Source organism: Acanthochromis polyacanthus, chromosome 8, assembly GCF_021347895.1.
Source record: "Acanthochromis polyacanthus isolate Apoly-LR-REF ecotype Palm Island chromosome 8, KAUST_Apoly_ChrSc, whole genome shotgun sequence".
Classification (NCBI taxonomy): domain Eukaryota; kingdom Metazoa; phylum Chordata; class Actinopteri; family Pomacentridae; genus Acanthochromis; species Acanthochromis polyacanthus.
This window is the reverse complement of record NC_067120.1, coordinates 9,313,267-9,340,426: the sequence shown is the minus strand read 5'-3', so window position 1 is coordinate 9,340,426 and position 27,160 is coordinate 9,313,267. Positions and strand designations below refer to the sequence as shown.

Here is a 27,160-nt window from a genome sequence, read left to right as displayed (position 1 = left end):
TCATGACTTTTCGAGCATATTCAGGCCCTGAAAAATGTTGTTGTTTTGGCAGAATAATAATAATAATAATAATAATAATAATAATAATAATAATAAACTCTAGCATTCCAATAGGGTCCTTCGGCACCGTTGGTGCCTTGGAGAGGCGATCCCTTCCACCTCCTGTCCTCGGCACCTCGATGCTCGGACTCCAATGTCATGTGATGATAGCCTGACTTTATTTCTAAGATTATTAGCTTCCTCACTTGTTCACATTGCGCATGCTCAAAACCATTCCTAACGTTGCTTTTAAGGAATGCGGTTTTAGCTTAATAGCTGCTGCATAGACACATAAAATGCAGCGAAACGGATAAAAAACTACTCTCTGTACTTTGTATGTACGTAAATATGTATATTTGATATTTTTTTTAGAACTAGTTGGTATTTTTTCATGTTGGTCTTCTTTTCTTTCCTGTACAACCATAGACTATGTGTGCAACATCAATGTAACGTTGTAGGTAGATTACGACTTTACGAGGTGTACTTGAAGGCAGCACACGCTAACGCCTGAGCACTCATTCATCATGGGCTCTGAGCTCACCAAGCTAGCTGTTGTCTTTACGCGCTAAACGGAGACATGTGGAATAACTAACGAGTGTAACGTAACGACACACTAAAACTCGTAACAGTATCTGTTTAGGAGTGTCATAAACCGGCGAATATTGCGAAGTTGATCGACACTTTCCTGCCTGGTGCACTGGGAACTAACCTGTCGTGTTATGGGAGAGACACGGAGGTCAGACGAATGGTGGGCTGTCAATGATAATGTTCGAGTAAAACGAGCCTGCGGCTGCTTTGACAGCTGTCTTTTCATATTGTAACACTCGGTAAGGATGATGCTGTTTGCACTGTGAGCTTAAATTGTTGTTTAATAGGTGTTGGCTTTGCGGTGTTATTGTAAAAACATGGCCGATCAGGTAACTAGAGCTAAAGAGATTCTGACTGCAATGCAGTTAACCTAAGTGGCTTTTCGTGCTAGCCTGGTTTTGCTAACATAACCTAGCTAACTCATAATTGCTGTCGTGTTTTTATACGGCGCTCAAATAGGAAACTCCGCGTTGATAAGCTATTCAGAGTGAAGCAGATAATTCTGGTTTAGCTGAAGGGACTTAGCTTATGTGCTAGGGAGCTCGTAAATAGAGGAAGGGGCTCTTCATGCTGTCAACAGCATATGCCCGCTCCTCAGGCTACACTGCTGTCGGTGACTCCTGCCTTAATAACAGGACATGCATTCACTGTTTCAATAAAATGTGTTCGCAGATCAACTTAAATTGAATCATGCCTGGGAAACTAAAGGCCAAAATTGTGGCTGGGCGCCATTTGCCTGTGATGGACAGAGCCAGTGACCTGACTGATGCTTTTGTAGAGGTAAGTGAAGATGCTTGAACTTGACAAAGACATTGGCACATCCTTTTGCAACAGACACCCCTTACCCCTAGTGTCACTCTTTATCCCATTATCTTTGCCATTGATAGGTCCCTTTAATTTGTTGTCTGACAGTCTTCTTGATTCAATCACCTTTTGTCTTTAATCAGCACCCATATGCTGATTACTGTTATTTTCTGTATTTACATACTGTCCTCTTCCAAGTCTCTAAACAGCTGTAGAAAATGTTTTACTCTGTAAATGTTCTGGGTCAACTTAACTTCACAGACTCACGCTCTGTGTTTATAAGCCCACCGTGGACTGGAATACTGGACGACTTAAAATACTACCTAAATAATACCTAAAACGTAACAATTCTTCAACAAACTGTAGTGCTTTAAAAAATTATATCATTCATATTTACACTTTCATATATTAATAATACAGCACATAAACACTGTGTATTATAAATGGTAAATATAGCATTTAAAATATGTGCATTATGCCTTTTATTTCCCAGGTCAAGTTTGGAAACACAACTTTCAAAACAGATGTCTGTCACAAATCTCTCAATCCTCAGTGGAACTCAGAATGGTTCAAATTTGAGGTAAAATGCCTTTGAGCTTCTTTAAAATGTGGTGAGCAGTATAGATAAATCACATTAAGTTCCTAATACCTGTGTGTTTTATCCTCCTTTATGTCTTTTGTTCCTCGTCTCTTGCTGTGTAGGTGGATGATGAGGACTTGCAGGATGAGCCGTTGCAGATCACAGTATTGGACCATGACACGTACAGTGCTAATGATGCCATAGGGAAAGTTTACATTGACATTGACCCACTTCTTTGCACTGAGGCTGCTTCTGTCATCTCTGGCTGGTTTCCCATCTATGATACCATCCATGGTAGAGGAATCAATGAATGTGATCACAATAATCACAGCTTTATGTTTATGTCCCTTATTACATTGTCTTTCCTTTGTCACTAGGTATCCGAGGGGAGATCAATGTCCTCGTCAAAGTGGAGCTCTTCAACGATTTGAACCGCTTTAGACAGTCATCGTGTGGAGTCAAGTTTTTCTGCAGTATGTCTGACTTGACCTTTGGTTCACAATGCTTCATGAGACCCAATTTTGTGCACGTAAAATGCAGATAAACCCCACATAGGGCAGATATCGAAAGAGGAGTCCGTGAAAGATATTTAATTTAGTCTTATAATGAGTGAAAGAAAATAAAATTTGGCGTTGTCAAGAGAGGCATTAATTATAAACTGGGTTCATTTGAAACTTTTGTCCTTAAGTCCTTTCTCTCTGATGGTTTTTAATTTCGTCTTGCAGCCACATCCATTCCGCGGTGCTACCGAGCAGCAATGGTGCATGGGTTTGTGGAGGAACTCGTGGTTAATGAAGATCCAGAGTACCAGTGGATAGACCGCATTAGAACTCCCCGAGCCTCCAACGAGGCTCGTCAGAGACTCATTTCTCTCATGTCTGGTAAGAGAATTCCCACTAATCCTCTTTATGTGATGATTCCCTGTGCTCCCCCTCTCTTATTAATGTGGCTGTATGTTGCCATCTATTTAGGAGAGCTACAGAGGAAAATAGGGCTTAAGGTACTGGAGATGGGTGGGAATGCAGTGGTGGGCTACTTGCAGTGTTTCGACCTGGAGGGGGAGTCGGGTCTGGTGGTCCGGGCCATAGGTACCGCCTGCACACTGGACAAAGTCAGCTCTGGAAGCGCTCCCAGCACCAACACACATGTGCACCCTAACACAGCCCCTGCTTCCAATGCCTGCAATTCCCCTTCTAAAGACGGAAAGGAGTGAGTATGGATCAGCAGCACAAGCATGGACACTACCTCTTTTTATGTGCAAGTTTCACTGCAAACCTAGTTTGTGACAAAAGATGATCGATGTGTGCATGAGAGACGGAGAGCGTGTGGATGAAACGTACTGTATATTAACTTTGTGCACATAATAGCGGTTAACCCTGTGTGTGTCTCAGTATCTATGATTCCCCTTTTGTAGTTTGTGTGTCTGTGTGTCACGTGTATTGCATCATGAAACTAACAGCACACGACATAACCTGAGACACACACATGTACAGTACACACACAGCCATCCTCAACACCCCCTCCTCCCTTGTCTGCTCTTTTAGACCGCTCTTGCATGGCTTTCTGCTCTGCCTCTGCATGTTCTAGTGCTGCGTCTTGTAGTGAGTATCTAGCACACATGTGTTCTGCTCAGCCTCTAGCAGTGTGTTCTCCTCAGTTTGTTCTGCTGTCCTCACCCCAAGTGGTTGGTGTGTGATTTTATCAGCTACTGTAAGCATAACTACAGTTGAGTGCATGTGTGCCTCTTATTTGCATTTATCTAGAATATATGTGTGTGTGTGAGATTATGTGTATCAGGGATGTAAACACCTTTTGATGACGAGTTAAATCCTCTACATGAAATATGGGAAAATTATTGAGACAACTATTTTTGCTGAGGGGCAGAGTCTGGAATGTCAGGAAGTGTACTCTGATTAGATACTAAATTATGGAACTATGTGATGAAAGGAAAGATAGAGAGTCTGCTTATTATACTGGACTGCATCTACTTTCTCCCCTTTATGACTCTTTCTTCTTTTCCATACGTGAACTTGGCTGCAGTTTGCCCTGTTTAGGTGACTGTGGAAATACTGTAAGAACCATTTAACATACTATCTTATATTATTATTATGTATTTTTCTAACCTTGTTTTCTTTATCACTGTTTATTCTGTAAACTAGACTTACCATATTTAGAGATTTTACAACATGTGCCTAAGTCAGTTGATCTCTTTTCTCCATTAGTTAAAACTTGTTTTTAAACTGAAATGAAAATGTCACTTTTGATTTCTTTCCTTAATAGATATAAAGAGCAATTTCAGTACAATAATTCGACTTTGTCATCAAAAGTCAGTTATTTTTACAGTCTCATTCCCTGTCCGTAGTTAATAACCACTATGTTGGTTACATACTTACTTCATAAAATGTTGAGCAAGAAATACAGCTGATCATTCAACTTTTTTGGATTGTTTTATTGGTTTATGTTTTTCCTCTTGGACGATATTTTCAGTTGTTTGTCTGCCACAATTTATGCTGCAGTCTTATTTAGGTCTCCTTAAAAAATGTTTTTGATCCAGGAAGGACTTGCTTGTCTCAGTAATATTAATTGATACATTTAAAAATGGAAAAGTTAAAAATGAAAGGCTGAATCATAATTAGAAAAAAGCAACACACATCGAATCTGGAGAGTAGATTTTTTTAAAATAAAGATTAAATCAATCCATCATACACTCCCAGAGCCAAAAACAAGATCTTCAGGGGGCTTGTGCTGTACATTCAACAGTCAGACATTTTGCAGCAATATAAGAAAGTGCATGTGAGCATTTTTGCTTGATTATTAATATAAACAATTAATCCACTAACAAAGTCATTGCCATTTGATGTCTGTCCTGGTTATTGCTTCAGTCGTAATGAGGCTTTGAACATGGATGTATTTTTAGCTTGTCTTTAAATACTTATTTGCCTGTTTGGGCCTTTGTCATCTCTTTCTGTTTGCATTCCTGCTCTGTATGTTTGAGTTAGACTGAGAATGTTGAGCTGAGAGCTATGCATGAGTCTCCCGTTGCTTTCATGTGACTTTTAAATGGAATAACGGGGCAAAAAGCAGGAAGACAAATAAGCCCTCTTTTTGCTGTTCTTTTCCTTTTTTGTCTCCTTTTCCACTCTACTGCAATGTTGTGTTTTGTTGGTTCTTGTGTGCGTCTCTTTATTTCTCTCTGCCTACATTCGGACCGGGACGTTTCTCACTGCTTGTGTCCAAATCGGCTCTGCGTCTTCCTCTTTCTCTCCTTCTCTCTGTGTGTGCTGATTGGCCCAGGTCTCCCCTTGCCCACGGATGCCGCTCCACCCACAACAGCCCAGTGCATTCGGTCTGCAGCTCCCAGAGACTGTCCCAGAACTTCTCTGTCTCTGTTCCCACACTCATCTTCACTGGTACGCAGAGGCAGGGAAGGACATAGGTGCAGGAGAAAGACAAGAAGGCGGTTATGGTGATAGAAAAGTGATTTTTTTTTTTTTTTTTTTTTTTAATTTGACGTCTGCATACTTTGATAGTGAGGTAGTGGCAGGATAGCTGTAGTGTAGACAGACATTAAGAGGAAAAAAAAGAAGATGGAGAAGGTCAGAGAAAAGACCAGATGTAGCTATTAGGCACAATTCCCTCCGCTTGTCTTTTAACAAGTATTACGGGGCGGGCAGTCAGGTTCCCAGTTGGCTCATTTTCTGACGAAGGGCCTGTGATCTCTCTTCAGCCACCCGACCTTTGCCTTACTCTACTGGGACACATGCTTCGGCTTGTCATCCTCCGTTGAATCTGACCTTTTTGTGTTTTTCTTTCACGTTGCTTTCTTTAGTTTCATCTGTATGTGTATGTGAGCTTTTCTTTGTGTTTCATTTTATTTCTTTGTTTTTTGTTTTTTTTTGCTCTCCACGCTTGCTTTTTCTTTCTCCAGCCATCTGTAGCACCTCAAACACACCTCGCCCAAAGCTAACAGAATCACACATTTAAAAAAGCCACCTCTCACACACACACACACATATACATATAGACAGTCAAAGAGGGTGAGGTGGTGACTGACGTGTGTGTGTGTGTCATGTTCTCCTGGCAGGCCGGTTTTTGGTGAGGATCTGCCCTCGTCCTCCGGCCCGCCTACCCCTTTCAGAGCCCTCCCCACCTCCTCCTCCTCTCCTCCCCCCTTCTCTCCCTCCAAGCCATGCAGCCGCCAGTCCTCATCATCAGACACAGACCTCAGTTTGACGCCCAAGACGGGTAAGAATACTTGGCCCCGTCCCCCTTTCCTGCTCTTATCCCTCCCTACTCCTACACCTCATTGTGGTGCTACTATGGTGGTGTTTTTTTTTTTTTTATCTTTATTCATTTGTTTATTTTACATTTGTTCATGATTGAGTTTAACATTATTTTATTATAAATTGTATTGTACAAATTTATTTAGCCATGCCCTGTCCTTCACCTGTCCTCAGTGGCCTGGTGTGTCTTCTGGTTTCACAGTATTGGGGAACAAATAACACAATTTGTACAAGTCACGCGCTTTCTACTGTGAAGATGCACCAGATCCCTGTGTTAGTCCTGTCCCCTGATGTTGTAATCTTAGAAGCACTGTGTCTCATAAGGGCTGTTGTTGTCGTAAGGCCACTTCTTCATTAGCAGCCATTATGGTTAATCATTGAGGAAACGGTAAGTTTGGTCAGACTCTGCCCCTGAGACGACCTGAGCACATTCTAGCACGGCCCAGTAATGAATGCCTTATAGCCTGAACAACCTTCTTACCACAGCTGCTCCCACAACCGTTTAGGATTCAGTCCCTCAACCCAAATCCCTCCTCCTTTCTTTCCTCTCCAGTCCCTTTCTTTTTCATGCTTCCTCTTCTCTGACATCTTCTATTTCTCTGTCTTTTTCTTTACTTACCTCTTCAGTCCTTGTACTTCAAATTCTTATCTTAACCCACATTTTCATTTGTGTTAACTTGCTTACCTGCACCTTTTCCAATCTTTAACCATTAGGCATGCGCTGAATCACCATTTTTTCCTCGTTACAGATACCTTAACTTAGATTATCTGACATGTCAAGTGGCAGTGGTGTCTATTTTCCCCCAAATTGCAGTACATATACCTCATTTGAAGTAGCTCATTGGAGTCACTCTTATCCAAGTTAACTAGAGGCCATGGATTCTGTGAAACTAAAAACTGAGTTGTCGATCTGCAATTGGGAAATCAATGTAACTTACAGAAGAAAAAAAATTGATTCATGTGGATCAGTGTTGTTTATAGATGTCTGATGTACTCAGTAAGGTCAGTATCAGTGATTCTGTTCTAATGGCCCAGTCCCTACTTTGCTTGTGTTCACTTTTTCCTCATCATGCTCTTCTCCTCCCTCCTTATTTGCTATGCTTCTGCCCACTATCCTCATTGCTCTTAGCCTGTCCATTCTCAATATATCTGTTTTTCTCTGTGCACCCTCCATCTGTGTCTCTGCTGGATAGTGGAGCCCAAGCCAGTGAGACGCAGGCCTGGGATCTTCCTCTGCCCCAGCTCCCCCACCCTCTCCACAGACACTCTGTCCCTTCCTGGTTCTGGCTCAGTGGGCTGTGGTCATGGTTTGAGCTCTACCCCCAGAGCGACAACCCCGCCCCCTCCCTCTTCCATCCACTCAGACTGTGCCTTGCTGAGAAAGAGCGTGTCCTTCAATGAGGACCTGCTGCTGGCAGCCTCCGGTATAGTAGGACTGTAGTGTGTCACCAAGTAACTGAATCACATAAGAGTGAAGTGTTGGCGTCTCTTTTGTATATTGGGTCAGCAGCAGAACTGTTGACACCCAGGTCACCCTGACAGGTGTTAACATTTACTCAGCATGTGTGGTATCACTGCACAACTCCACAACACGACTGACTACTCTGGATTCTTCCACCCCAGCATGTGGTTTGTTGTGCTCGTCAGTGCACTTAGATAAATGGTTAGCGTAAGCAAGTCTAAGGATGAGTTTAGAGCAGGTTTATTGCTGTTCTTAATCTCAAGTTTTGTGTGCAGGTTGCTTTCTTTTGATTAATCATAGTGATGTTAATCCTGCTGTGTAATAATGAACTGACCATTTGATTGGCTTTCTAGTCCATTGTGCTGTGTGTTAAAAGTAACAAAACTGAAGCCGGGCTCTCCTCTGTGATCAGGAATGGGCAGTGGGGGCAGCGCTGGGAAGGAGGCAGGGCCGCTGAAGACCCTGCTCAGACAGCAGACACAGACAGCTCTCGAGCAGAGGGTACGGTGACGCTCAACACTCACACATACACACACTTTTATTCAGTAGTTCGCCTTGCGTGCAGACATTTGAGCCTAAACTCTGCTTTAAATTGCAGTAATCTAAGCATGACTGTAGAGGCTTTGACATGCAGTCAGTACCTCTGATGTCTGCATGCGGGGTCACACAATGCTTCACACAGCTGCATCTTTGTGAAAGATTTCTAATTTACGCTGGCCAGGTCTTTAATGGGGATGGGTCTGTTTAAGACCAAGTAATGTTCGCTCTCTCTGTCCTCTTGACCACTTGTGCTACTCAGGGAGCGTCTTCCTCTGGGTTATTGTTAAACGCCAGGGTATGTCCCATCAGTGTGACACTTTCTCACTCTCCACCTTTCCCCTAACACCCTGACCAAGCTGATGGCCACCACCCAGTCTGACTCAACTCCTAACCCGACCCTTCTCTGCTGTTTGTAGATCTCAAAGGTGTAGTGTTGTGTTGAGCAACATGGCAGTGGGTCCTTGTGTGACCATGTACGTGTGTTTACTTGGCACCCACCGCACCCTAAAGGATTCACAGATGTGCTAAGTAGAGGGCTGGAGGCTAGGAGTTGTGCTCCCTTCAGATCTGAAGGGGTGTGTGTGACTGTGTGCGTGTCCTCTGGATATTCATGTTAAACTCCTCCTTCTGTTCTGACTTCCTTTTCTGAGTCTGATTTTGGTTTCCTGTGTCAACAATGGGAATGAGCAAACTCACCTCATCACCTCATTCTTGCCTCCTGGCTCAGAGTGGGAGGAGCTATCAGTCATATTAGAAGCTATCTTCCTTTTTTGGAGTACTGGACAAAAAAAAAAAAGAAAGTAGTCCTGCCTGATATCTGCCCACTAAAGCCGTTCATCACATACCGGGTCCTGCATGGTCGGAAATCACAACGTCCTTCAGTTTTTCTGTAAAGGTGGTCATCAATTCAACATAGAATGAAGATGCCAACAGGCAGTCGAGGTGTTTCAAGCTCCTCTTGTGAGTGAATGCATGGATTTGCATCACATGATTTGACTGGAGGCAGAGGACCAGCTGTCCTGTGGACAGAGAGAAGCATGTACACCAGAGTACTGATCCTCAGCCACAAACCACCTCGTCCGTGTGTGTGTGTGTCCTTCAGTTTCAGCTCCAAACCTATTGAATGCATGTAGATTTGAAAGGATTAAATGGATCAGTAAATTTGTGATAAAAATAATCTAGGTCTTATTTTAAAGAGATTTTTTTTCAGTCACTTCCAGATCCATTTGAAATGCCTTTGAGTGTTGTGTCTATGAATGTCTATGAATGTAGGTTGGAATGGAGCAAGTGGGGAATTTCTGGGGGTACAACTTGCATGACTTCATCACACTCGATTCTTGCTGCATGTTTCCACTAGTTGTAACAGTGCCATCATTTAAGTCTGCACACAACTGTTAGTATGTAGTGTTGTGGACTTTAAAAAAAAAAAAAAGATGTGTTCAATCAGTGAATTTTTGCAATATGCCTAGAGAGACAAAATCTAAAATTTTATATTTGACTTTGACTATTTTTTAAAAATATTTTAAGTCTTGGGCCTTCAGCTGCTGTTAAAAGATTTGATTTCTCAGTTTTAAAATGTAATAGTTTTTCTTACATGCTTTTTTGAAAACTGTTATGTCTTCTAGAAAATATCTGAAAATCATATCTCTATGTGTTTTACACCATAGGAAGATTTAAAATAATCAACAAGAATTCTGATATTGTAGACCTTGAATCTTGAGAATCGTGCATCTACTGCAACTTAAACATCATGGTGCTGTCACTAGATGTCATTTACAAAAATACTGGAATAAGCCAGAGTGTGTTTGGCTTATTACTGAACGTGACTCGGCTGTTTTCTACCTGCAGGAGTTCCCGTTCTTCACCTTGACCTCTTTCCCACCTGGTTTTCTGGTTCACGTCGGTGGAGTGGTCAGCGCTCGTTCTGTTAAATTACTGGACCGTATACACAACCCTGGTGAGTTCAGCGCACACAAACGCCCAAGGCCCTAATGCAGCTCGTTCATTGTCCTGTGAAGTTATGTTAATGAGCTCTTCCATCGACCTACTGTGTCGCGAGAGTGTGTGGTCTTGTTGCACCTGGCTGTTAGTCAATGCTACCCATGATCCTCTTGTGTCGCACAGTTTTCCTGTGTATGATCCTAGTCCTAATCTGTTTAATTGTTTAGACAAAATCAAATAAAAGACTTCAGTTATGTACGAGTCCTAAAGCAGGTGAAAGCTGTTCCTGGTCTCTCTGATAGGCTGCAGCCATGCATGCAGCAGTTTGATGGAAACAAACACGAGGATAGGCTATCATCACCTGTGTCAAACACTTTTATGGAGAGGGGCAACTTTCACCTTGTGGTTTGACTTGACTTGAATCTTTGTGTAATTAATAGGCTGTGCTGATCGTGTGTGTGCGTGTGCGTGTGCGTGTGCGTGCGTGCGTGCTCTGGTCGCTGTGTTGTCGTGTGCTGTGGTGCTGCCCCCTGGGGTTTAGGTGCAATAGTGGTGCATGGCTCCAGTCTGTTGCCTGCTACACACGTGGACAAAATTGTTGGTACCCCTCAGTTAAAGAAGGAAAAACCCACAATTCTCACTGAAATCACTTGAAACTCACAAAAGTAACAATAAATAAAAATTTATTGAAAATTAAATAATCAAAAACAGCCATCACTTTTGAATTGTTGATTAACATAATTATTTAAAAAAACAAACTAATGAAACAGGCCTGGACAAAAATGATGGTACCTCTATAAAAGATTGAAAACTATTTGACCAGAGTGACATGATTAACTCAGGTGTGTCATTTAATTGACATCACAGGTGTTTCCAAACTCATAATCAGTCAGTCTGCCTATTTAAAGGGAGACAAGTAGTCACCCTGCTGTTTGGTGAAAAGGTGTGTACCACACTGAACATGGACAACAGAAAGCGAAGGAGAGAATTGTCCCAGGACATCCGAAAAAAACATTATAGACAAACATCTTAAAGGTAAAGGCTATAAGACCATCTCTAAACAGCTTGAAGTTCCTGTGACAACAGTGGCTCGTATTATTCAGAAGTTCAAGACCCACGGGACAGTAGCCAACCTCCCTGGACGTGGCCGCAAGAGGAAAATTGATGACAAATTGAAGAGACGGATCGTTGGAATTGTATCCAAAGAGCCCAGAGCAACCTCCAAAGAAATTAAAGGTGAACTCCAAGGCCAAGGTACATCAGTGTCAGATCGCACCATTCGTCGTTGTTTGAGCCAAAGTGGACTTCATGGGAGACGACCAAGGAGGACACCACTGCTGAAAAAAACTCATAAAAAAGCCAGACTGGAATTTGCAAAAATGCATGTTGACAAGCCACAAAGCTTCTGGGAGAATGTCCTTTGGACAGATGAGACCAAACTGGAGCTTTTTGGTAAGGCACATCAACTCTATGTTCATAGACTCAAAAACCAAGCATACGAAGAAAAGAACACTGTCCCTACGGTGAAACATGGAGGAGGCTCAGTAATGTTTTGGGGCTGCTTTGCTGCATCTGGCACAGGGTGTCTTGAAAGTGTGCAAGGTACGATGAAATCTGAAGACTATCAAGGCATTCTGGAGAGAAATGTGCTGCCTAGTGTCAGAAAGCTTGGTCTCAGTCGCAGGTCATGGGTCTTCCAACAGGACAACGATCCAAAACACACAGCCAAAAACACCCAAGAATGGCTGAGAGAAAAGCGTTGGACTATTCTAAAGTGGCCTTCTATGAGCCCAGATCTGAATCCCATTGAACATATGTGGAAGGAGCTGAAACATGCCATTTGGAGAAGACACCCATCAAACCTGAGACAACTGGAGCTGTTTGCTCATGAGGAGTGGGCCAAAATATCTGTTGACAGCTGCAGAACGCTCATTGACAAATACAGAAATCGTTTAATTGCAGTGATTGCCTCAAAAGGTTGTGCAACAAAATATTAAGTTATGGGTACCATCATTTTTGTCCAGCCCTATTTCATTAGTTTGTTTTTTTAAATAATTATGTTAATCAACAATTCAAAAGTGATGGCTGATTTTGATTATTTAATTTTCAATAAATTTTTATTTATTGTTACTTTTGTGAGTTTCAAGTGATTTCAGTGAGAATTGTGGGTTTTTCCTTCTTTAACTGAGGGGTACCAACAATTTTGTCCACGTGTGTACTTCTGTTGTGTGGTGTTGCCTGGCTGCAGGTGGCATTATGGTGAGGTTCTGTGGTGTCTTACGCTGCCTTGGGTTTTTCAGAAAGGCTTCGTATCTGTGTGGAACTCATTGTGTTCTTCTTTTATATACATATAAATATATAAATATATATATGTATATATATACCCTCTAATGAGATTTATTTTAATGGCAGACATTTGCGCTTCAAGTCAGCACTTTCTGTTCACAGCGTTGAACGTGCTCAGTCCACTCTGTAGCCCCAGAAATTTTGCCAGTTGCTCAGTTTAATTTTCTTTGCCAAGTATGAATCAAGGATGTCTGAGAATTTAGAGAAAGAGGCGCGCTAGTAAATGTGGGTGGGTTAGGATAAATGGGGCTCTTTTCAGAAGTAAACAAGAGAACCAAAAGAAGCTACTCAAAGCAGGATTTCACTTTTCTTCAAATTTTCTATAAAAAAATGCAGAAGTGCAGTGATTAAACCCACAGTACTGTTGCGTAAACAGTGATAAAAGACCTAGTTTTTCCTGATCCAAACTTAAGGTTCCACTTGGTAACCATTCTGATAAGAGCCCTGTTCACTATTGCTATGGCTTTCAACTACAGAGCAACATCAAAGGTACCCTGTGGAGCTTTTGTCCACTAGTAGCACTAGGGAGCAGTGTTTCTACAAATGTGTTACTGTTTTTGGTTGTATTTTCAGCTAATACAGCTCATACTCTGCAGATTATTTAATGCTATTCATTTGATCAGCAGTGGGTGATGGCAACAATCAGTGATTTAAGATGTTTAAACATCAGCTGCACAGATGTTCTTTGAGGAAAGTTTGTTAGACTTTTCAGGATGCACATTGCATTTTGATGAGAAATTACTAAAGTAATCATGTTTGCTAGAAACCTCCACCGGGCACCTTAAGTATAGAGAGTATACTAGAACTAGACTGCTACTGCATGCTCCCTTTTGTATTGTATAGCTTCTCTTCTCCTTAAGTCTTTTCAAAATTTTAGCTAGATCTGAAGCTTTTACTCATCTCTGTTTTCCTCTTTTCCTCATCAGTCTTCTTCTTCTTCTTTGAGATTGTTTTATTAGGCCTGAATTTAGTTGATCTTTGCACAGTGACTGTGAAGTGCTGTCTGTCTTTGCATAGTGACTGTGGAGTGCTGCTGTTGTGCTGTGCTTTTTTGTTAGACTGTCTCTTCTTTTCTTTTTCTCTCTTTTCTGTACTAACGGTGTGTTCTGGCCCAGCCTTGGGTAACACGCGCTCATACAAACTGCTAGACTGGAATAGTGTCACTGCAGGTATTTCCCCCCTTTTACTGCTCTCACCCACAGGAGTGATGGCAGCTCAGTGAAGTTAAACGTCCCTCTTAGCCTTTAACAGACACAGAAATTTAACCAAGCAGCTAGCTTAAATGTCCACAAACAATTCCGCATAGCACAAGAGTGTTGATTCGACTGATTCGGTGAGCTGCCATCCTCCTCTCTTTGATCTGTGTGAGTGTGTGCTGAGCTGAGTTGAGCATGCCCTGTGTCCCCACCCCACCCCATCCAGCCTGGCCTGGCTACCCCCCACCCAGCTCATCCTGCTGCACAGAAGAGCTGCAGCTCTTCCGTAACGTTGTCCCAGCGCTGTTTCTAACGCTTCCTGACTCGGCTTTGTGGTTAAACCTGTCTAGACCAGAGGAGGTTTAGGAGGTTTACTCTGTGTCAAAGAGCCACTGACCGGGCATGTGCATCCCTAACTCACTGGGCCGTATTCATACTGAGAGAGAGAGAGAGAGAAGGTGTGATGGATGTATGGATGAATGGAAGCCAGATTGATCGGGCGGGTGGCAGTTGAGGAAAATTAAAACTGGATCTGGGATGTGTGATGGGGACGGAGGGAAAGCAGCGAGCTTGGGGAATGGAGGAAAGTATGATAATCCTCACAGTTCCCTGACCTAAAAACTAGACTAGATTTGATGGACTCTGGTGAATGAATATGGCCCTTCTCTGCCCATGAGCGCGCACATGGTCATGAGCGTGCACGTTAGTGAGCCTGTGCCTGTATGACATGCTGCTTCTGGTTTAAAGGAACCCACCTCGTGGGCCTGATGCCTGATCATCAGTCATTATTCTTCATCTCTTCAGTTCGATCACCCATTCTTCTCCCCTCATTCATTCCTCTCCCCTGTCTCACCTAGCTGTTGAGTTTCTCTCTTTTTCTGGGGCTCCGTCAGCATGTAGCCCTCCCAGGGAGTCATGGGGTGCAGCTCAATACTCTAATGTAGCTTCCTTCTTGTCCTCTTTGTTCAGGGATATACAACTACCTTATGAGTGAAATTAAACTCTCAGCTTGGAATGATTAGACTGTTCTGAACAATGCCAATATGACAGAGGTGTTTGGAGCAAAGCCTCATCAGACTATTGAAACACACCCATGGTATAGCTGAAGTATGATGAAGGCTCAATCTTTTTGAATTTGATATCTGTATCACAAGAATAGGAAGCACTTATTACAGCCTAGGCACAGTGTCTCTTTTATCCAGCCAGCAAGATTTTTCTTTTTGTACCACCACAGCCAAAACATATATAAGTGCTGGTGGCTCTGTTTCTTTCCTGTTGCCTTTTTGATAGCACAGCTGACCAAAAGGAGACAAAGAGAAGAGAGAGACAATAAGGTTTTAGATAGTGTGCATTTAAGGAATGCTACTGAGAACACATAACTAATCTAACCTTGGAAGTTGCCTTCATCATCATCCTCAAATTCTCATCCGCCATCTTCAGTGTCACTTTGTTTTATAAAATGATAATTGGTTTTGGCTTGCTTTGATACAACATTTAACCCATAAGTCATCAGAAAATACAAACTGTACTGTTGACCGTCTGTTTATTTTCTGGTAAGTCAAAGCAGTCTGATTAGATGTGAGATTAGTTTCTTGTTTTTGTCTTCTAAGTTGTGAGGGCACTTTTTTTCCTGTTCTATGTTTAGTGTTAGCTAATTATTAGATAGATGTCAGTATTCAGTGAGGTTTTGATAGATAATTTAACCACTTTGGAAGTATTTTGTGGAAGCTGTTTGATTCAGAGTTTTGTGTTTTGCAGATGAGCCAGAAACTCGTGATGCTTGGTGGGAGGAGATTCGTCAGGAGATCAAATCTCATGCCAAAGCGCTTGGTTGCCATGCTGTTGTAGGGTACAGTGAGAGCACAAGCATCTGGTATGTAAATACATACTTGTGTGGGAATATTCTGCTCTTTTATTCACCATCTGTCTTTGGTATAAAACAGTTTGTTTTCTTTTTGTCTTAAACACACTAAATTTCATGTCCTGTACTCATTTCCCTCCTTTTTTTGTTTAATCTCCCACCTCTCCTCGACACAGTGAAGAAGTGTGTATTCTGTCAGCATCAGGCACAGCAGCCATCCTGAATCCTCGGTACATGCGCGAAGGCTGCTTAGACATCGGAAGCACAGACCACAGGTTGTGTTTATGTGTATAAGTTTGAATCTGTTTGATTCAAAGACTGGGCAGTCTCATTGTAAATTATTGTATATGAGGAGTTTATATCTTTGCACATTGGACTGAGTTATGGTCACTAATACCACATAGTTTGTGTGTTTTTTGTTTTGTTTTTTTTTACCAGGTTTGAGGAGCCATCTCCACCAAGCTGTGGCTTCTGTCACATTCCATATGATGAGCTCAACATGCCTTTTCCTGCCCAGCTCACCTACTGTTACCACTGCAGAAGGCAAAAGGTACATTTCTTTTGTTGGCGTTATTCAAGTTGAAGACATATTTGGTTTTCCAGTGTATAAATGTGACTTGGTGAAAAAAGAGTAAGAATTAACTTTACTTTTTCAAGGTTCCTGATGTGCTGTTCACAACAATTGACTTGCCATCAGAAGCAGCTGTCACAGGGAAGGGTTGCCTCATCCAGGCCAGGTAAAGCACGTCACAAAGGTTTTCTCAGAGTTACTAGCCATCACTTTTAAAAAACCTCTATGCCTTTTAAGCATTTTAAAAATGATCACATTAACCAGGGATATTCCAAGCAAGATTTACAAGGTACTATTATACATGTGATATTCAATGTAGTGAAAATAAAGATCTAAAAATGTGTGGACGACTAAATTTTAACTATTCAGGCTTTTGTATCCATGTTATCTGATAATATTTCCTAGAGCAAAGCATGTAGACCAAAAACACACCTCCTTAAGGGTGAAATCTACCCTTACAAAAGGCTCAAAATGAGATAAGGTTGCCTTCTGCTGGTTTTGACTTCTGAAGGCCCTGTAGAGCTGGTTTTCTATGGGTGGGTCCTCTGTTTTGTTTATCTTTTGCATGCACATGAAGGCTACCATACTCACAGCCATGCGGTCAGTGTGCTGCACTGTCCCAACACTGACCTGCAGGTGGCGGTATTGCAAGTCTTTCATGAGTAGAGAAATAGATTAGACATGTTTGTTTGAGCACTAACACAAACACAGCTTTTGTCTGTTTGCTATGGATCTGCTAAGGGCACCTTTTAATGCAGATGCCTGCTGTCTTCTCTAGACTGTGTCGCCTAAAGAAGAAAGCCCAGGGAGAAGTGAATGCGACGGCCATCTCCAACCTGCTACCTTTCATGGAGTATGAGCTGCACACTCAGCTGATGAATAAACTGAAGCTGCGGAATATGAATGCTCTGTTTGGCCTGCACATACAGATCAGCGTGGGCGAGAACATGCTCCTGGGTCTAGCTGTAGGTTAACGTTTTAAGCCATGAGTCATACATTTGAATGGTGCAACGTGGTCCTTTTAAATATGTGTTTGTGTCTCAGTCTGCTACAGGAGTGTACCTGACAGCGCTACCTACACCAGGAGGTATCCAGATTGCGGGCAAAACTCCAGGTGACCTGAGCAATGAGCACCATATCTTGACCATCCAGAAAAGGATCAATGACACCATAGCCAAGAACAAGGAGCTCTATCAAATAAACCCTCCGGTGAGAGACACAGTACTTAATCATATGATTCTATGGAGGGTGAGCTTTGTGATGAGGTCTGCAACGTCTGTACTGTTATGAAAGGTTTTAAGTACAATCAAGGTTTCCACAGTGTTTCACCAAGGTGTCACGCAGGCTATTGTGACTCCTGTTATCCCACACATCTATTCACTCACACAGTTGACCTCAGCACAAAAATAAATACTATAAGTACAAGGCTTTAGGAACCTGTTTCACTAAAAAGTTAAATTATGTTGTTCAGATGTGTTGGAAACGTACCCATATGTTATGTTATGTTGTGTCATTCGTTTATCTGTGCTTTGGTCATCTATACAACATACAGAACAACAGAGGAAACTAAATATTCACTAAACGTGTTTTTCTTTGTGTTTGGAAGACACTTCAGAGGAATAATATTTTCACTTTATGGCCCTTAATATCAAAGACACGTATCTCTTGTGTTGTAATCAGCATTTCATCTGTTTAATTTGGTTTAATTTTCTCCATGAAATACAGTAATGTTTGGATATAGACAGATGAAATTGATGGTCCAATGTATTCCATTATCTTGGCATTGTTTTCCAGTGTTACAATCATGTAATCAGTCATATACTGTCCAGACCAGTTTTTGGACAGTATCTGGGCAGTTACAGATTTGTTTTGTTCTTCAGTCTCTAAATGTTGGTAACAACATGAAAGGACAAAGTCTCAGACTAGATCTCAGCAAGTTCACCAGGAATTTAAGAGTACTTGAACATTTGACTACTCAGTGTTTCTTAGGTGCCAGTAGTCATGACTCAGGTGTCAAGAGGTGATCATGCAGGTGAAGAAGATAAGTGAGGCTTAAAAATACATACAGATGTATTTAATTTTCTTAAAATTAAAAGGTGGTACAGAAAGTAGAAGAGCTACTGCTACTGGTAAAAGGTTAACCTTTATGGCTGCACAGCAAATCAAGAATGCTCCCCTCAGTTTAGGCTTGTATGTTTCCTTCTCAATAATAAAAAGACTTTCTGATCAGAACCTCAGTGAGGTCACCACAAGAGCAGAATAGCCAGGTTGCAGTTTAGAAAAACATTCAAACCCATAAGTTGTATTGACTTACTAAAGAAGTCGACCAAAGATGTAAAGACAGAAGTGAGGGAAAAAAGAAACAACTGATGATCCACAACCTACCACTGCATCTATAAAACACTACAATACCCTTGTTACGGCTTGATCATGTATGGTTACCAGGCGTAAACTAACCTTGACGTCACCCGTTGGTTTCAACGCCGAGAAAGTGAAGCCCGGATTTTGCTACTTCCTGGTCGCCATTTTGGATTTTTTGGAGCCAGTGACGTAAAAAGCGTCATCAAACAGACTGGACCGGAGAGCAACTCGGGGCAGGACCAGTCAATGGGACAGTCAATCATATATATAACCACGCCCCCTGGCTCCGCCAACTTTAACGATTTATTTAAAATTCAGTATTGATTTATTTTAAGATCGGCCAAATGATCTCTCATTTTGACCATGAAAACTAATGGGAAAAAATCCTGAGCTGTAGAAAATCAGTCTATCAAATTTTATTTTTTCCAAAAATGAATTGGGTTCTATGGAGCAAAAGCTTTTTGGAGCCAACCCTAGCGGACGGCGTGATATTGCAAGTTTTTGACACTTCCGGGTGGGCTTCAATTTTGGAGCCAGATGCTACGTCCATCTTTATATACAGTCTATGATGGTTACCAGTTGTAACAAGTAGTAGTAAGTAAGTAAACGGGAACATTCTCTGCCCTTTGGAACGGTCAGATACATCAAAACTTATTGGTATCAAATAATTCATCCATACAGTGATGCTAAACATGGTCAAAGCAGGCAAAAGGTCTTTCAAGGTGAATAGGATTGACTGACAGTCACCTGATGTCAATCAGGTGACCTGCATTCAGTCTGAAGATCAGATTAAAGACAATGATCCCACAACAAAGTAGAGCAAGGTGGTTGTAGTTTGGCATCACCAGGAGGGATACTAATCATCTGGTGTCTGATGTAATGTATGTCGAAGACTTCAGCTGTTAACTAGACTGAAACTCCAAAGCATTATTCATTCATTTACTTCATATTCTTTGAAGCACAGAATCTGAGGGTCAGAAAATGTGTAACTGTCCAAATACTTGTGCTCTGGACTGTATAGTCTGTTCTTTGTGAATCATGATAAACTTACCCCTCTTGTCTCTCTCTGATCATTAAAGAAATTATTTGCCCTGGACCCTGAGGTGTTCTGCGGCGTAAACATGGTACTGAGCATGTCAACTTTTAGCTGTGAGAAACAGCAAAGCATGACAAATCTTTCACTCTATTAATCGTAATACTACACCACTTTTACTGTGACTGTGTAACAGCCCTTAACTGGGGACTTCTGGGAGCAGGACATTGTGTAACCCACACCAGTGTCACCTCCAGGCAACTCACTGTAGACTCATCGTATCTGTGTTAATGAATTTGTGTTATGGCCATCTACCCTGCAAAATCACACTCTCACCTGTTTATTTTATGGTGTGTTAGTGTGTGTGCGTGTTCAGCCACTCTTTGTTTTCCTTGATTCATAAATTAACATCAACCATGTGTGTTTGTGTGTCAGTAAAGCTGACTGGGCGAGTGTGAGCATGTGGAGTGTTACTAACATAGTGATTCTACTAGCTTTACAGTCAAGGCAGATGTGGGCTGCTGAAGTGGTCTCACCTCGACCACCATGCCATCTGCTTAAATGTTGTGTTTTTTTGTTTGCAGGAGCTGACAGAGGAAGGGTTGGGTTCCCCGATCCCTGAGCCGAGGCAACGATCCAGACTCTTTCGCTCGCACTCAGAAAGTTCTGATGAACTGTCAGAACTGGATCTGTCCCACGGCAAAAAGGATGCATTCGTCCTGGAGGTGTGTCTCTGTACACATTAATGCAACTACATGCAATTAGTTTTATAGAAAACCCTAACTATTTGCACTCTTTTCTATAGATTGATGACACTGATGCTGTGGAGGACATCCACTCTCTCCTTACTGACACACCTCCCCCTACAGGTATTTGCCTTCTACTGATGTCTTTACACATTGCTTATGCTTGTCACCTGCAAAGGTTGAAGATCTGACAAATGTTATCATTTCTCTGTCTTATCATTCCTGCTTCCATTTGTGGATTTAGGTTTCTACAGCTGCAACACTGAAATCATGCCTGGGATTTATAACTGGACTTCAGGAATACAGGTAGAACTGCAATTTGAACATAACTAAAGCTACAGTTTAATATAAATTAACATACTAGCTCATGCTGTGTCATTCTTTTACTCCTACAGATGTTTACATCGGTGAGGGTCTTCAGGTTGAGCAATGCCAATCTCACTAACCAGGGCTTAAACAAGATCTTCACTGACCTATGTGAGAATTTGCTGAAGGTAAGAAACCCTTATTGATTTATTAGTAGTGCCGTGCTTATGATTTGTAAAGGTCACACTGTTTGTTATGTTCTGAGTAGGGTCTTACAGTCTAAAATTCATCATGGCTTTTTCAGAGTTTTTACTTCAAGTTGCGCTCTATGATCCCCTGCTGTCTTTGCCATCTCAACTTCACTGTGGCAGTGCCAGAAGAAGAACTCATACAAGTGAGGCATTTCAGGCCATTTTGGATTTACTGAATTCCACACATCTTCAGTATAGTTGAATAATGTAGATTTCTGCTCATATCCACTGCTGTTGCCTGTCTGCCTCACTCCCAGGTTGCAGTGACAGCAGTTGCCATGACGTTTGACAAGGACCAGACTCAGGAGAAGCCAGCTGAGAAGCCCATCAACAAAGGTCTGTCTGGTTAAAAAAAAAAAATGTAATTCATAAAATTTTCAGCATGTTTACTCACCCAGATTTCAGAGTGTCTTTATTGTGAGTTCATGCACTTCATCTTGGCTCACTTTCTGAGTGGCCATGGGATCAACTGCAGCTCTGCTTAGATGATGGAAAGGGTTCATCTGATAACACTTTACTCATCAGTCAAATATTAAAAGTTTTTTAAAGCAAGATTTTCACATTTACATGAGTAATATGTATATTTGCATCAAGTTTGAGTAGGAGTGAAGTAACAAAACGGAGGACTGTTCTTCTAAGATGACTCTAAACAGTGTCATACATTGAAGAAACAACTGTCCTTAAACTTTGTTTTGTTTGAACTTAGGCAAAGCAGGAAGTGAATGATTGTGAGTGACTGTGTCTTCAGGTTCCAGTGAGAATGAGGACCAGCTGCAGTTTCCCCTCGAGTTGTGTGTGGACGTGCCCTCTGCCAACGCTCAGCCATCCTCCAAAGTCTCAGGTATTCTTAAACCATTTTTGCGTTTGCTCCCTGACCACCTCCTCTGCCCTGCTTCAATAACAGCCATTGCCCATCTCCTCCACTAACACCTTAGGTACAGTGTCTTTATTGACCCCAGCTGCAAAGCTCTGCCAAAATCAGCTGGTTATGGTTCATTTACCAGGTAAATAAACAGCGGTGTGTCATAGGGCAGTGTGTTTTGTTTTGCCGTGACCTTAGATGACAGTGTGACGTTGTCTAGATCAGACGTCGTGCTTGTGAAGCAGTGGGGGTTATCAAACTACTACACTCACAATAAATGAACACAGTAACAACTAGTAAGAACAGACTCTAGTTGGGGGATGTGCAGATCATTTAGATTTGGGCTGATGGTTGCAGCTAAGTAACACATGCTGTGTGACAAGAACAAGGGATTGATGCCGCCTCGTTTTCAGCCAAGTACAAAGATAGACCTTGGTGTTTGTGTGTGTATGACAGGTGTCCCAGAGAATACCACCGTCTCATCCAGAGGTAAGCCCCCTTCTTGTCCACTACCTCCCCGTCCCCCACCTCCTTGCTACCAAAACTACTACACTACCCTGTTTTGACTTTTCATCCTTTTGTCTCGGACAGAGTTATCCTGCACCGCTCCCAAACCTCATCCAGTTTTGTTCTTTTCTTTTCTTCTGTTCGTTTTGTTTTACGTGGTCTGTTTTGTTTTTTTCTATTTTTTTCCTTTTCTTGTTGTCATTGTTGTCGTTGCGTTTGTGTATGTTTCGGGTGTGGGCTGTGTGTGTGCGTGTGTCTGTCTGTGTGTGTGTTCTCTCCAGCTGCCTCCGTTGATTACGGTTCCTTTGCAGACAGATGCAGCACCTGGCTAGAGCTGCTTAGGCTGAAAGCTCACACCATAAGACGAGGATCAGTTAAGACAAGTAGGAGGACACAGTCTCTAGCACACTCTGGTGATCATACCCACAAATACAGAACACGGTCTCACAAAGCACACACGCTCACGTACACGCACACACCCCTCCATGCATGCCGCTGGGGGGCGGAGCATTGGAAATCAAGCACTGCCTTTTTTTTTTCAGCTGGAGTGTGAAAGTTGAGGCCCCGCCCCTCAGAGGGATCCACAGTTAGCAGCCTGGCTTTAAATGCCTGGAGCAGCGGTGACCATGATTACAAATTAGGAGGAAGTTAGTTTATTTTTTTCCCTTTTCTTTTTTGCGTTCAATGAGAAGCATTTTTTAAAGGCACTTACATATATGTGGATGGGTTGCAGCAGCTTGATGACAACTACTGGAGGAATTCCTTTCATTTCATTCTTCATTTGCATTAAGGAATCTACTTAAGCTGACATGATTTAAAGGGATACTGTGCAGATGCTCAAACATTCCATGTTTGACTTGGGGCTGGGGCGATGCTTTTTTTCTTCAAGAGCTAGTATGATTTTCAGCCCTCTGCACAGTAAAAGTAATGTGTGGCTCTGAAGATTTCTGGTTTGATATGTGTAAGCCACATCAGGGAAATTACCTGCAAGACAATAAAAGCATCTTTCACACTCTGGCTTGTGTACATGTGCTCAGCTCATAGCTGTCTCTGTCCGTCTCCATGTCTGAGGCCTCTCTCACAAACGCGAACAGATAGAAATATTCTCTCATGTACTTATTCACACTTGTAAACAGCTGTGCCCAGGTCTGTCTGTCTGTCTGCAGACATTGTGTATTTGTCTGTTTGCCTCAACTGCATGAAATGCATGGCGGTGCACGCTTTCTAAGTGATTGTCTTGGCACCATAAGCACACAATACTGCATGTCGGCTCACACGTATGTCCAACACTCACAGACCAGACGACTGACTTATGCACATACAAGTTAACTTATGTTCCTGCTGTGGAAGCGCTAAGAGGATTGCATTTTTTTGCATGGACATTCCACATTGACATTGCTCACTGCTTCAAAGTTCATATCTGTTTTTTTTTTATTTTTCCAACATTTTGAGTATTTTCTGGTATCTCCATTCCCTTTTTGTCTTTTTTCCCCTACCCTCTCTTGCTTTACTTGCTTTGCTTTTTTTCTTGTGTCCCGCTTGCACTTCTCCCTGCTCTCTCTGAACCTGCAGTCTCATCTTTGGAGCGCTCCAGTCCGCTGCCTGAAGGACGTTCCCGCTCCCTGCGCTCCAGTCGATCGTTCGGGGGCAGTTCGGTAACCGTGGTGAAGATGACGCCGCTCTCCTTCCTCCCTGGGATACGCATCATTAAATACCTTGGGATCATCAACATGTTCTTCATCAGAGAGACGACATCATTACGGGAGGTATGAGCAACATTAGTACGGACAGTTGTTGTGTGTTATGGCCCCATGAATATGTTGTTTACAGTGGAGACTTTCCTAAATGCAAAAAACACGTGTTTTCCTCTGCAGGAAGGCGGTGTTAGTGGCTTCCTCCATTCATTCATAGCAGAGGTGTTTGCGATGGTGCGAGCCCATGTAGCAGCCCTGGGTGGCAATGCAGTAGTGTCCTACAGCATGAAAGAGTGTGTGTTAATGGAGAATCCAAACAAGAACCAGGTACTTACACACACACACACACACACACACACACACACACACACACACACACACACACACACACACACACACACACACACACACACACACACACACACACACAGATGCACATTATTTACTCACAGGCATTTATACACAAAGCTCCAGTTAAGTATTTTGTAGATTTTCAGCCCTGACTGCCAATATGGTCCTTTTGGTTTCATTTTGTGCATTTCTTCCTGCTCTAGGCTCAGTGTCTCATTAATGTGAGCGGTGATGCAGTCATTTGCGTCAGAGAAACCGACCAGGAGCCCACAGCCTCGATGACAAACATGGGACAGACCTGTTGTAGCGCAACCGAAGGGGCAACATGACAGTGAAACACAGACCCTCGTTTTGTCTGCAGTATGAGTGAACACTCTCCAAGTCTAGCCGTCCAAATCTGAAAGATTTATGTTTGCCTTAAAACTCTGTAAAAGATCCAAAGGTTTGGACACAGGTAATAAAGAACAATTACTAATGCACTTCAAAACATGCAATCTGTATTCATATGGGTGTGCAGGATGTTTCTCTTTATGTTTTTCTGTGTTTGAAGAACATTTCTGCATGAGATACTCATGTGGCTCTTTGAGATTGAGGTGATTTGAGAGTATTTCAGCCAAAGGACCCTTTTGCATCTAACGTTTCCTCTGTATTACAACCGTCCATAGTGGGGGTCATCCACAGCTACAGTATATTTGCCATCCCTATGTGTGTGGGCACGATTGACCCTTTAGGCAGCTATGACCAATTTGTCCATTGAACGGCCATGTTAAAAGGGACATGCCTGTATACAATTGAATGATTTAAATGCCATCAAATTACTGCAGATTAACGGCTCATCACTTCAGATATGAGTGGCCAGATTCTGTTTTAGCCAAGACAGGTTTGTCAATGTCAAGACTGGTGCTCTTCCTCAAAATAGAAAAGTCAGATTTCAATCTCAATTTTGAGGCTACATTCGAAACAGTCCAAGCAAATTTTGGATCTTTTTTACATATACTGGGCTTTGCAAAAGTTCTGTTACACGGTTTCATGATCTTTAGAGACGTTTACATGTCGGAGTGAAAAATTCCATTGAATAAACTGAAAGTTCTACCTTATAGGCAGGTGTCCTTAATACATTTTTTTTCTCCGGTGAAGTTGTATCAAGATGGAAGTCAAAAGAGTTGAGATATCTGCTCTCCTTTGTGCTGAACATCAGCCGGATGACCGTCCACAGAGTCGCGGAGAGGCTAAAGAATGGTGAAGATCTTTCAGGTCTTCACCATTCTTGAAAGATCACTGAAAGATCTTCACCATTCTTGAGCCTCTCCGCGACTCTGTGGACGGTCATCCGGCTGATGTTTAGCTGTTTGGCTCTATCAGACTTGTTGTGGCCAGCATGAAGGAGAGCAGATATCTCAACTCTTTTGACTTCCATCTTGATACAACTTCACCGGAGAAAAAAAATTGTATTAAGGACACCTGCCTATAAGATAGAACTTTCAGTTTATTTAATGGAATTTTTCACTCCGACATGTAAACATCTCTAAAAATCATGAAACCGTGTAACAGAACTTTTGCAAAGCCCGGTATATAATTATCAGATAGTCAATTTGTGTCCCTAGTTTTTTTTTAATGTCTAAATTTCATGTTAAATTTGTTGAGGTATCATCTTCCTTATTACTGTCACAGTATTGCTCACAGAGAGTAGTCTGCTGAAAATCCAAATTAATTGTCAAATATTGGCGTCACAGAAAAGTCTTTTCTCTTTTTATTTCTGACTAAAGTTACATGAATCTATAAAAAAACTGGCCAAGAATACAGCTGTAATATGCAGATATTTTTGTAGCATGAGAACCTTCCCTTTAGAACAGCTATGACCTTCTATTCCAGTGACTGTTTTATAAATAAAAACTCATAATTGCTTTATCTTATAATGTCGAAATCAAGTGGCACAATGGGTTTGTTTTTTATCTAAAAATCTGGAGTGAGTGTGCAAATGGTGATGGGAATAATGTCAAATGAATATAAATGAAACATATTTCATCTATAGTGGCTCTTTGAGGTGTAGCATTGGGGATGCAGTATTATGTAGGAATGACTGACATCATTTTCACTTAATTAAACCTTGAGCGCTGCATATTGAAGCAACTCTTGCTTCACTTCCGGCTCGAGCATCGCAACTTTTTGACAAATCTCACCGTCCGTGTCAAATGTCACTTTTGCCACTGGCTTCGTTGCCGTTTTGCTTTTGGCATTCTTGCTGATCTGTCCACTTCTGTCATTCAAGTCCAGTGCTGGGAAAAAAAGCATCCTCGTGTTTATGCCACCTGAAAATAAACTGTGTAAATGTTCTCTAAAATCAGATTTTAGTATTTTTGTAATGTAAAATTTATGAATCCTACTGCTCACTTTGCCTGTGCAATGAATTCATGATGTTTTGAGTCACTGTGTCAGAGAATTACTGGTACTCTTAATATGTGTGATCAGCGGTTTGTGATCAGTTTCCTCCATTTGTGTCTAAAACTTGAATGTACATATTTGGATGCTTTGGCTTTTTGACTAGCAGCATGCAGACCCACTTTTTATTGCCATGAATCTGTATGCTTGCCTGGTAAGTCTTGCACATTAAACCCAAGTCATACTGAGGTGCATCTCTTTGACATCCTTTTAAATACCTGTATGCACACTATTTTCCACAATAATGTAGTCAATATTGATTAGAAATTTTAAATGTCACTTGTTAATTTTACAATGTTAAGTCTTGCTGTGTCCTCAAAGCAGAGATTTCTAAATCTCAGGTTTTGTATATAACAAACTTAAGGAATTCCCATCAATTTGCAAGGTGGGACTTTTTCT

The 27,160-nt window shown here is 41.8% G+C and overlaps 1 protein-coding gene across 19 annotated transcripts; it reads left to right on the top strand.

The window, feature by feature from the left end:
• The first annotated feature begins 513 nt into the window (after positions 1-513).
• On the top strand, positions 514-24,809 carry c2cd5 (C2 calcium dependent domain containing 5). Of its 19 annotated transcripts, none has more exons than XM_022191915.2 (31): positions 514-787; positions 1,300-1,407; positions 1,925-2,011; positions 2,134-2,305; positions 2,389-2,484; positions 2,737-2,892; positions 2,983-3,220; positions 6,096-6,256; positions 8,169-8,257; positions 8,556-8,591; positions 10,145-10,253; positions 13,699-13,752; positions 15,538-15,652; positions 15,817-15,915; positions 16,079-16,190; positions 16,298-16,377; positions 16,990-17,176; positions 17,256-17,420; positions 19,652-19,696; positions 20,190-20,330; positions 20,411-20,474; positions 20,596-20,657; positions 20,747-20,845; positions 20,962-21,051; positions 21,166-21,244; positions 21,657-21,749; positions 22,227-22,259; positions 22,559-22,690; positions 23,850-24,043; positions 24,152-24,298; positions 24,526-24,809. In XM_022191915.2, exons 2-31 carry the CDS (start codon positions 1,318-1,320, stop codon positions 24,649-24,651), a joined length of 3,351 nt encoding a protein of 1,116 aa, XP_022047607.1. In that variant the 5' UTR covers positions 514-787; positions 1,300-1,317; the 3' UTR covers positions 24,652-24,809. The 19 variants fall into 19 exon arrangements, with proteins under 19 accessions (XP_022047607.1, XP_022047614.1, XP_022047609.1 ...); XM_022191922.2 differs by having other exon boundaries at positions 514-866; positions 22,589-22,660; XM_022191917.2 differs by having other exon boundaries at positions 514-866; positions 22,589-22,690.
• Positions 24,810-27,160: the final 2,351 nt, after the last annotated feature.

What these genes read in the sequence shown, in the direction of transcription:
- c2cd5 (XM_022191915.2), top strand. Translation starts at nt 1,318, where the DNA reads ATGCCTGGGAAACTAAAGGCCAAAATTGTGGCTGGGCGCCATTTGCCT. An exon ending in ATCGGAAGCACAGACCACAG is followed by an intron (nt 15,916 to 16,078) that starts GTTGTGTTTATG and finishes TTTTTTTACCAG; the next exon opens with GTTTGAGGAGCCATCTCCAC. An exon ending in TGACACACCTCCCCCTACAG is followed by an intron (nt 20,475 to 20,595) that starts GTATTTGCCTTC and finishes TTGTGGATTTAG; the next exon opens with GTTTCTACAGCTGCAACACT.